General features: G+C 27.3%; 2 protein-coding genes and 1 long non-coding RNA gene across 4 annotated transcripts; 1 reads left to right on the top strand and 2 right to left on the bottom strand.

Moving 5' to 3' along the window:
• The first annotated feature begins 2,998 nt into the window (after positions 1-2,998).
• Positions 2,999-4,257, top strand: LOC101495542 (uncharacterized). Its single transcript, XM_004497024.4, has one exon. It carries the CDS (start codon positions 3,306-3,308, stop codon positions 4,128-4,130), a length of 825 nt encoding a protein of 274 aa, XP_004497081.1. The 5' UTR covers positions 2,999-3,305; the 3' UTR covers positions 4,131-4,257.
• Positions 4,258-6,363: 2,106 nt separating this feature from the next.
• LOC140920195 (uncharacterized) lies at positions 6,364-7,202 on the bottom strand. Of its 2 annotated transcripts, XR_012162878.1 has the most exons (3): positions 7,112-7,202; positions 6,768-6,882; positions 6,364-6,681 (listed from the first exon to the last, which is right to left on the bottom strand). It is a non-coding gene; the product is annotated as an uncharacterized lncRNA (long non-coding RNA). The 2 variants fall into 2 exon arrangements; XR_012162877.1 differs by having other exon boundaries at positions 6,364-6,882.
• Positions 7,203-10,750: 3,548 nt separating this feature from the next.
• LOC101495872 (VQ motif-containing protein 8, chloroplastic) lies at positions 10,751-11,688 on the bottom strand. The gene has a single exon (XM_004497025.3). The coding sequence runs from the start codon at positions 11,582-11,584 to the stop codon at positions 11,000-11,002; it is 585 nt and encodes a 194-aa protein (XP_004497082.1). The 5' UTR covers positions 11,585-11,688; the 3' UTR covers positions 10,751-10,999.
• Positions 11,689-11,977: the final 289 nt, after the last annotated feature.

Here is an 11,977-nt window from a genome sequence, read left to right on the forward strand (position 1 = left end):
TTGGGATTGTATATAATTTGTATCTCTAATCTTAGCTAGCATAACTTGTAAGCTCACCTATTATTCATAGTGATCAATGTGTTTAGAAGAGAACACAAATTGATAAATGAATGCAAATAAAAATACCAAATCGCATAAAAAAACATAAATGGAAGAGAATATAAATATCAGAAAACAGAAAATAAGTTGCAATAGATACAATACATAGAAAACTGAAAGTACCTCGTCGTTTGGTAACACTACATGCGACCGTTCTCCTCCTGTTTCACATAATTGGCATTTGAAGCAAAAAAATCAGCACCAATTAGAACAGTGTAATCAAAACACTAACAACAAAAAGGAAATCGTACCATAGGTTGCAACAAATGGAGATGGAATTGAAAGGAAAGAAGAGATAAAAGTGAAATTGTGAGAGCAAGGATATTTGGGGTAATTGAGGTTTTAGGGATTTGAGAGATTTGAGGGAAGCAATTCAGAACGCGAGAATTTAGAAATCACAGTTTTGAAGAAAATTTCTTGTAAGTTAGGTGTCGCAAATCCAAATCCCAGTCCCAAGTCCTAACCAAAACATTAAAAGTCTATAATACAAAAACACCATAGGTCTTTACACCATGTTCCTCATCTTATCATAAACATGATAAACCCTTTGTAATGAAGAAAATCATATTGTAAACAAGAACACAAATGAAATGTCTAGATAATGAGATTCACTATCAACCAACACCAAGCATTCGATCGCATAAAAGATAAATGGCATGAAGCTTACCGCAGAGAAGAGAGATTGCTTCAATTCCAGAGATGGAGATATCAAACTTCCGCATAGATGGGGAGATCGAGGGATTTGGGAAATTTGAAGGAAACAAATATGAGAGAAAAGGGTTTTTGGATTTGGGAGAAAAGGGTTTTTGGTTTTGGGAGAAAAGGGTCGCAGAGATATGAGAAGAAATTTAGAGAGCGGGACTTGCAAAAATTGGGACGCGGGATTGGAAAAAGATAGCGCCTCTTGGTTTTGCTTAGAAATGCTGCGACGGTTGTTTAGCACCGTAGCAGGAAGTGTAGTAAAGAGAGAACGGCGACGTTTGTTTGGCACCCGCAATGCATCTGTCGCAAAACTCAAAATTTCTTGTAGTGTTACTTCATAAAATTTTAGAATTTTTTATCAAAGACTAAATTCAAATGAAAATTTTCAAGCGATAAATTAAAGCTCAAGAAATAACACATAGAGTGTTCCACCATTCAATTATTGATTCCTTCGTTGAATGATAATTATAATTTCATGTAATATAATACAAATTTGAATTCACTTATTGTCGTATGAGTGTTATGATCAACAACCTTAGATCGGAAAATTAAATTTACGTTTGTCCCATTTTGACTAGTTGTATCAGTGGTACAGACAACTTAGATCGGAGAAACGACTATTGAATTAAATAGGACTAGTTGTGTGGGTGTTACAGACAACTTAGATTGGGGAGTCGATCTTTAGGTTGAAAATGATTAATTTTGTTAGTGATAGGGACACTTTAGATCGAAAAACCAAATATTTGTTCAAATTTTGTGAGTGGGTGTTGCAAAAAAACTTAAATCGAAGAACTCACTATTAGATCGGACTAGGTTATTCGTTTGAGCGGTACAAACTACTTACATTTGATAATCGACTGTTTTAACCTTTATAAAAAAAAATCGACGCGAGACATGTTAAAAGAAAATAAATAAATGGTATGAATAATTTTTATGATTGTTTCTTTCATTTTTGGTGCAAAAAAAAGGTAAGAGCCCAAGAAAGAAAACGCTAAAGAATTATTTGAACATCCCTAGACATGCAAACCTTAAAAATATCATCAAACATAAACCTTTGAAGTTAACTAGACAAAGTCTCAAAAAACAATACAAATATAAAGGAATCCATAAAAATGTTGTAGTAAGGTAATAATCAACACTTTTGTTTTCTCCTGCCAAGTATATCTCACTTCGTCGTGCCAATCTCCTGATCCAGCAGATTGCGAATGCGCCACACCAAAATATGAACCATTGCTCCAATCTTACAATTAGCAACAACCATGTATATTAGAATTTTATAGTCACTTTCCACAATAATACTACAGAATCGCTCCCTCCACGCCAATTCCAAACCAAGATACATGTATGTTATTGACAAAATTAAAATTTGTTAATAAATAAAAGTTTGTTCGACAGAAATGAAGAGTTGAAATCAAGGTCAATACAAAAGTTAAACTTCATATTACACGAATCATTGACAATAGTGGTGTCAGCCAAACTAAAAAAATTCGACATCCAACAAAACTTAGATGAAGCAAAGGTTGATAAAAGAACCTGTCATGATGGTGACATGTCAGATAATGAAGGTTGTTTAGTTTATTTTATTTATAAATAAGAGTTTTTACTAAATAAAAATAGATAAAATAAAACCTCATATACTTAAAATTTCACAAGGCTACTCCTAAACTTCAAAAAGAAAAGATTGGACGACTTTTGCCTTTGATATTTATTACAAATGGTATTATCCCGTCTATTCATAGAAATTAATTTTTATAGAAAATATTTTTCATTAATTAACAAATTGGATGATAATATAATATAATATATATTTTATGTCTTATGTTTTATTTTATAAATGAATTAATATAACCATCAATAGAAACTATCACATAATTATAAAATTGTTAAGTTAAAACTTTAGTATATATATATTTAATGTCTCCCCGGTAGAAAGAAATTTCCACGAAACCCAACCGAACCATGTATTACACGTTTTTAATTTAATTTGAGACAAGCACTACACGTTTTCAAAATGTTCAAAGTTAGACTTTGAATTAAAGTTGGAGCATGTTGCCCGAGGAAACATGGATGAATAAAATATTACTTAGACTTAACAATGTAATTAACGATAGGAGGAAAAGCTATATTTGTTTGGACCACATAGGGAAAGTTTAAAACTTAAAACATATCCAAATCAATACTCGCTGATCATTCATATCAACAATTCCACCTCAGCATTGATTTTATTCGTACAACACAATACAACAATACAATGCAACATGTAATAACAATCAAACAACCTATTTCGTTACGTGGAACGAATCCAACTCCCAATTTGTTTGCACGTATTTATATATCAACCATATAATAGTCTTCTTATATATAACACATTACATTACTACTACTTTACGAACTCTTAATTTGGCCCTTTTTCTCATCTCTTATCTTTTTTGATTTAAATACTTTTCCTTTCTCTTCCTTCTCCCTCCCTCTGCGCATTGCTGTTGGAGTTGCACAAAAAGAAAATGATCATGCAAGTTCCCGTGACACACAAACTCAACCATCTCCTCAGTTTTCTTCAAAATCAATCTCATCCTCAATCTTCTTCCGTAGCTCTCAATCTTTGCAAATGGGGTGCTATTTTTCTCGCTCTACTCGCCACTGTTCGCACCATTCTCATCATCAAATTCCGTCAAAGTCCCCCTTCTATCTCTCCTCTCACCGTCGTAGATGAAAGTGATTACAGCGACGACGACAGTTGTTCCTCGTCGTCATCGGAATTTGAACAAGAGGACGATGAAGAAGAGGTAGAAGAAGAAAATGAAAAAAGAACAGGTGACTTTTTCCGAATCAGAGGCTCCGGCAACGGTGAAAGCGGGTTTCTACGTAGTTGTTGTAGCATTAGCGATATCTTTTCGTTTTCGGAAATCGCGAACAGCGAAAGCGTCGTGAAACTTAGGGATACAGTAGGGTTTGGATTAGGATTTGGATTTGACGATTTTGATTCCTCCAGTGACGGCAGTATTGTCTCCGTTTACGGCGCTAATAAGGAGCAGAGGAATTCGCCGGCAATGGTGGTTTCTGCCGGAGAAAATGCGTCGGGGAATGTTGCATTGAGGATTTGGGACACGCGGCTACGGCGTCGGATACCGGCGGTGATCGCGGAGTGGGGGACTGCCGGCATTGGAAAAACCGTTGGAATTCGAACCGCTGGACAGAATGTTTACATCAGAGATAACGGACGTTATGAGTTAACGGTTGGTGACATGTGGAATGTAAGATCGCCGTTACAGAATGTAACGGAATCTCAACTAGACTTGTGGTTAAATTCCTACACGGTTAACAGATAATCCTCAGGAAGGACAGGGATCAAGTTATTTCTGTTAAAAAAATGTAATGTTATTTTTAATTTGTAATTGTGAATGATGCAATATATTAACTTAGTTAGACAATTTATTTCCCTGGCTGATCAGAGAATGAGGTTTAATATTCAAATATAAGAGCTACCATAACATACTAACAAATAATAAACAATACTATTTTTTTTTTACAAAGGAGGGCCAATTGTTCAAAGAAAAAAACAAAAACAATAAAGAAATTAAATGAATGTTTCTATTTATGTAATGTTTTTTTTAGTAAATTGAATTTAAAGTGTCCGATAAATTTAATTTTTATATATATTAAATGACAAAAAAATTATAAATATTAAATTTAAATATATTTTATTTTGAATTAATTAAAAACATTTTAAAAATAAAATTTGAATTTTCAAACAAATTCCTTCCTTCTCTTCCTCTGTTTGCTCTCTCTACCTCACTATTTTTTAGTTATTCGGTTTTTCCATTTATAAATTTTGAAGAAGAAAACACACAAAAAAATCAATAAACCATGTTACAAATATAATTCAAAACTTGAGTAAAAAAAATTACAATTCCAAAATATGACAACAACCTTAATCAAATTGATTTGCTTACTAAAAGATCTTTCCAAAATAAAAATGAATTTTTGCAAATATGTTACTAAGAAGACGAAGAATGTAACAAATAACCTGACTAAGTGGTGAATGAAGTAGTTATATAATATTTTAGAAAATTAATTAAAAACAAGTAATAAAAATTAAAATAATATAGTTATAAATGAAAGAAAGTCTAAAAAAATTTATAAGTTATAAGTTCAAACGATAATTAAAATAAGATCTCATAAAAATTATAAGTTCATGTAAAAAAAAACTTGTCAATCAAATACGTCTAATTTGATCAAACAAACTTTTAAACTAATTCAATAAACTATAAACTAATTTATTAATGTTACTAAACAGACACTATGTCTCGAAAATATGATCAAGTAAGAGTTGTCTAAGCTCAAAAACTCTAAATCAACAAAGTTTCAAAAAGCAAAGATAAGTCTAAAACTAGTCTCTCAATTTGTGTTTTTATTGCTTTCCCCTCATGTATGAGTAAAATGAATCTCATAATCCATTTAAGAAAAACTAGCGTGTAACTAGTACATCACAGCGTAGACAAATTATGATATGAACCTTTTATTGTTCTATTAAATATATATATCATCAATAAATTCTTATCTATAATAAAAAATTTGTCTAAATAATATATATACTTTTTATTTAAAAATGATTCAATTCAAAATATAAACGGCATATTAAAAACTTAGTTAATAAAATTAGACCACATGAATTTTTTTAAAATTTTCTATGACTTTATCTTTAAAATAACCACACACAATTAAACATGAGTAAATAAAATCAACTTAAGAATTAGATTGACCACGATATTTATCTATGGTTATTGTCAAACAATGACAATTTTCTTATAATTCAAATTCATCATTGATATATAAATCTTATCACAAATATCTTTTACTCTAATAATATTAGTTCCAATAAAATATTTTATTAAAGAAAAATCCAATAATATTTATATACAATTCATTTAAAAGTAATTGTATCATTACAAAGTTCATCAAATTGATCTATGTTCTAAAAAAACATGATTGGAACACCAATCGTCAACCTAAATCGGTAATTTAGAATTCCTATCATTTGAAAACTAAGGTGTAAACTAATCTTCTTGGACAACATAATTTTCAATTAGAATGAAAGTTATGTCAAAACTAATGTACTATTTTTCCTCACCTATAATTGAAGATAGAACAATATCATTAACAATTTCTATAAATAATAGTTGTATAAAAATAATTGTAGTATGATAACTGAAAAAAAAAATTACATTCTATATTCTAATCATAAATGGATTAAATCTTCACACATAATTATGGGATATCATTTATTGTCAACTAAAATGAATATTGTATACATTAATTTTAGAAAGAGGACAATCTAACTAAAATATCCTAAGGAAAACAAAGTTCCCAACCATAGACATATACACAAAATGCAAATGAAGAACATATTTTAAACTCAATTTAAACTCCAAAAATAAAATGTTTCAATGCATTAAATATATTTGAGTTACAGCAATTGAAACAAATTTAAATAATCATCAAAATAATCTATTTATGTATTGCTATTTCACACAATAATATCACTAATGTAGTTACTTCCCATAAACGTAAAACTATTGTAAAATATTATAATAAAAAATTAAAGATCAAATACATAGAGGTTTTTCCTATATAATTACAACCTCTTAGATATAGCCTAATGAATCCTAAGATTAACAAAACTATGAACTACTCCTACTACCGAAATCAGAGCTTAAAGATCTCAATCACATCCACATGTTTAAAAATATAAGTTTATGTTTGTATCGTTAATACAAAAGTCTACAACTCCTAATTACCTGTTTGTGCTCCCAATTAAATTTACGAAATCTTTTATATTATTGACAAATTCTCCTATTTGTAAACTATAGAATTGGTAACCTGTAGAATTACGACACGATGAGAAAACTTGTTAAAATATAAAAGAAAGATGAAGGGTTAAATGTAAATAATCATTAGACTCTTACACAATAAATGAAATAAATCAAATATTTAATGAAAACTAATGACAATGTATTTGTCGGTGTATGAATCTCAATTGACATTGTTTCTCTCTAAGGTTCATTCTCCATATAAAATTCTCTGCAAGCCATCAAACAAAACCAAAACAATAAAATTGTGTAAAAAAAAGAAACAATAAGAAGAAAAAAAACATAGAGAAATAGAACGATAAACACAACGATAGTGTTTGTGCAAAAGAGTAGGAAAGAAGAAGATTGAAGGCAATTAAGAGGTTCCTAAATGGAAACTTAAATTGAACGCATGCAAGATAATATTGAATAGGCGAATCATAATATAATGTATATCCAACCTTTGGAAATAGTGGTTTCAGAAAATCAAAATAAAAAATCACAAATGACAACTAGGGATAAATAATCGATAAACAAATTTGTTGAAGAAAATAGTGCAACAAAAGAGATGAAATTCATCCTATTTATACATGTAAAAAATTTAGATAAGATTGATGAATCAGAATAATAAACAATCATTATTTCATTTTAACAAGTTAAAGTATGATTGTATTCTTCTCTCTCATAGGTATGTATTATCTACTTTCGTCTTTATATATAAGATTTTCTTGAAAATTTTCTTTGTTTCTTATAATAAGAATCTCTTTAAATTTTCAATTATTTTAATTATTTTTTTTATTAATATATTTCAAATTAATTTACATTTTTTTCTACTGTCAACTATAAATATTATTAAAAAAACACTACTAACTCTTTTTTTTTTTTTAAGAGTAAACATAATAAAATCTTTTTTATTTTGCTTCACGTAAATTTTTTTGTTTGGTTAAGAACACTATAAATATAATTTTATTTTAAAATATTTCTTCCATCCAATTTTTTTTACAAAAATTATATCACAGTTAAGACAACAATTTTTTCAAAAAAAAAACTCAAATATAATTAAATTATAATATTTTTAATCTAAAATTAATCACAAATATTTCAACCCTCTTTTATAATAAATATGATATTTATGTTTATGAATTAGTACAAGCGAAAAAATCCGAATCCCGTCACGAACGAATACAAGGATTTAAATTGCACATCCGACAAGAAACGGTGCAGGTTTCATCCGACTAGTGTAGTGCAGGTGTGGGAGAAACAAAATCCACATCCACTCCATTGTCATGCCTATTTAAAATATATATTATAATCTTTTCTCTCATCTTTTAATCTTTTATTTTCTCATATAACTCTTTATTTATCTTTCCACATGCCAACACTATATCAAATAAGGTAATGGTCAGAAGCTGAACAAATAACCTTCACTCTTTATCTTTACATGATGTGAGTGAATTTGCATTGTTTTCTCTTCTTCTGTATTTTTGTTTTATAATTTTTTGATTTTTGATTTTTGATTTTTTATTTTTAATTTTAAAATATGGATGATGAACAGTTGTTGAAACAATGATGTACACTTGAATTTTATTTTATTATGTTTATTTTCTTCTATCTTTCTATTGTTGAATTTTATTTTGGTTTGTTTGCTTCTAATAATTTTACGTGTGTATTGTTGTGAATCTTTTATTATTGGAATTAGCATTAATAGTGATTTTAGGTTTGACACCATATGTATTTGTTGCTTTCTTCTGATTTTGAAATTATGAATTTTTCTTATATATAATTTTTATAATTTTTATTATTTGAATCTTATTTTTGTAAATAATTTGGCATTAACGTCCATATATCAAAGTGTGGGAATTTTTTAGTTTCGCGTGATTTGAAGGTAAATAAGTAAAATGAGATATTGGTAGAAATCATTCTTTTGTTTTAAGATTGTCTGATTATCTAAAATTATTTATTCCTTATTTTTTGTCTCTTAGTTTTTAGTACTCAACGAAAACAACAATATTTTGTTGTAATATTTTGATTTTGGTTGAGTGGTGGCATGAAATTTTTATAAAAAATTTATATTTGAGTTTATACAAATTTATTTGAATTACTATTGATAATAATTGAAAAATTATAAGTAGAAAATTGAGAAATTATAAATAGAAATAATAATAGTTATATGGTCTAAAAATGATCGATCATAATTTTGAATCAAATATATTTTTATCATTCAATTTTTTTGTTTTGACAAACAAATTGATTAATATGAATAAAAAATATAATAATTTTGAAAATAAAATAATATAAATTATGGTAATCAATTTTAAATTTATAGCGAATTATGAGTTTCTTAAGTGAGTGATAATACGATACTTTCAATCAAATACTTAATTTGACTTTAATTGCAAAATTATAAACAGAAAAAATAATGGTATAATAATCAATCAAATACTTAATTTGACTTTAATTTGCAAAATTATAAATAAAAAAAATAATGATATAATAATCATACAACCGTAGATCATAATTTTGAATCAAATATATTTTTTTATTATTTTTTGCTCCTAAAAATATTTTTATTAAACTAAGTAATAAACTATAACTTTTTTAAAAAAGGAATCATATTAATTAAGATAATCCATTTTAAAAATTATATATAATGAATTTTGAATTTAATTGAGTGATATCGTGGTCGTGAAACTTTCAGTCAAAGATTTCTTTTAATAATTTATAAAAGGGTGGATCTATCAAAGATTTTTACAACATATGATATAAATTACACATATAATAATTTATAAAAAATAATACTATAATAATTGCATTCTCTATTTCTTTTAAAAACTGAGAAGGACCTCAACTCGAATAAAAAAATATCAAATTATCCTCAAAATAATTTTTCAATTATAATTTAAAAAAATTATTACATGGGATTACAATCCATTTATTTGTTTCCCATAAAAACCTGTTAACAAATGGAAACTATTTATTTATACCTTAAAAATTAAATTTCAAATATACCATTCTTTATAATTGTGCATATACATTGAGTCAGAAAAAATGTTGTCCCAATATATTATCTCACAACATTTATATCCATATAATCAAAATAAAAAATAAAAAAAAAAACAGATCTTCTTAACCCTCTATTTTAATGCTCAATTAACAACTTCAATTAACATATTAATTGGACCAAAGACTACAAGTATATTTTATATAAGATACTACACATAAAAAAATTTCATTATTTTTTTTTAAACACTCTTTGTTCTCAATACCAAATATATTTCTCCAACGATTATATTATCTATACAAAATTAAAAGTTAATATATGAGATCAAACGTATCTATATATATATATATATATATATATATATCATTATCTTAAAAAAATTAGGGAAAATCTAAATTTTTTATATCAGAGTTTATATTTATGATTATTTTACTATTGATCCATGCTTTATTTGAATTTGTTCTTTAAACTTTTTATGTCAAAACTCGTGATATTAACTAATCAAATTTAATACACTATAAAATTGATGTAATTCAACGATAAAAAAATAAAAAATATAAATAAAAATAAAAACTTCAAGGTGTAGTTAAAAAAGTTGGTATGATAAGCAAGGAGTTGACTTTTGTCTTATAGGTATAGCTCTACTAATGGATACCAAATTCAGATAAATCAAATAACATGTTGACAAAAATACCAAGCCTCACATCCGTAAATCTTTCTAGCATTGTCTTTCTCGTTGACTCTAATACAATTGAATGCATAGATCCATTTGTTGTAATTAAACAACTATAAATTAAATATTAGTAGCGTGAATTAACAGCACAACATGGATGTACATTGATTCCAATTTGTCCATAAATATTTATTATTATTTATGAGAGAAAAATAAAATTAATATTATAGTCTCACCAGAATCAAATATATAAAAAAAATGTAAAAATTGATACATGTAATTAAAAAATAAGATTAAATATATCAACTTTTTAAATTTTTTATTTATTTCATTTCAGAGTTTTTATTTATTTTATTTCGGAGTAGTACAATAGAAATTTTTTGTGTAAAATTAAAGAAACAGGAAAACACAACAATAAAACTAGGGTAACAAATAAAACCAATATGCTAATTATTCTTATGTCCAGAAAGAATGAATTATGTTTCACGTTAATTTCAGCTACATAACACTAATTCACAAACTTTACAAAATATATGAAGAAAAAAAAAATTACAACTAAGAGACCACCTAACTTTGCACACAACATGCATCTATTAATCAATAAATGAAATCAATTTGAAGCTTGAACATATGAATTATGAACATGTACAACAACCTTGTACCAAAGTTAATGAATTAATATTCAGGTAGCTCTTTGATGAATCCCAATCCAGCAGGAGATATCAAACTTCCCAAAATCCCAAATGGAGAATCAGAAAATTGATAAACTGGTTTAGAAGAGCAAAAGAAATCATATGAAGTTGGAGTAAATAGGGGCATATCAGCAAAATTCACATTAGAAGGATTATATTGATCAACATTATTTACACCCCCTTTATCACAATTCTCACCCCTCCTAAGAACAGAGTTAGTTTTTGAAGTAGTTTCATCACCATCACTAACATGATCTTGTTGCATCCACATCTTCTCATCATGTTTGAAATTGCTATTAGATCCATCAGACAAAGATGACTCAAAATTCTCAGAAACCTCTTGATCATTATGAGACATGCCAGTGAGTCTTTGAACAAGAGCCATGAAATCTTGTGCCTTTGTGTGAATAATTTTTGGTGATTGAGTGTAAATGATTATTGGAACCCTTTGTTGTTTGTGACATGAATTAGGCTTTCGTATCATCAAAGGGGAAGGACGAGGACCATTGATAACCTTCTTTGGTTTATCATAATTATTAAAACCATGCAATTTTGTATCATACTTCATATTGCAATAAATTGGTGAAAGATAATTATAATTAAGAAATGTATGGATTTTTTGATATAAGAAGAAAGAAAGTGAAATTGGTGAATAGGGAATTAGAGATGGTAGGTAATATATATAGATATATAGATTAATGAGATTGAGAAAGGGAAATATTTTGGCCAACAATGCTGACCGTTGACACTTGAGCTACAACTCTCAATTATATATTTGAAATATACTATAGTTGATGAGTTGTGTTTTTTGATTTGACCACTGGATATTTGAACCTCAAGTACTTAGTATTTTAACTATTAATTCATTTTACTTTATTTACAACAAAATTGTTGATTTCAAACAAAAATAATTAGTAAAATACAACGATTGTTAAAGAGAATTTCTTAGCAAGATGCTTCA

This window comes from Cicer arietinum, chromosome 4 (genome assembly GCF_000331145.2).
Source record: "Cicer arietinum cultivar CDC Frontier isolate Library 1 chromosome 4, Cicar.CDCFrontier_v2.0, whole genome shotgun sequence".
NCBI lineage: Eukaryota > Viridiplantae > Streptophyta > Magnoliopsida > Fabales > Fabaceae > Cicer > Cicer arietinum.

What these genes read in the sequence shown, in the direction of transcription:
- LOC101495542 (XM_004497024.4), top strand. Translation starts at nt 3,306, where the DNA reads ATGATCATGCAAGTTCCCGTGACACACAAACTCAACCATCTCCTCAGT.
- LOC101495872 (XM_004497025.3), bottom strand. Translation starts at nt 11,584, where the DNA reads ATGAAGTATGATACAAAATTGCATGGTTTTAATAATTATGATAAACCA.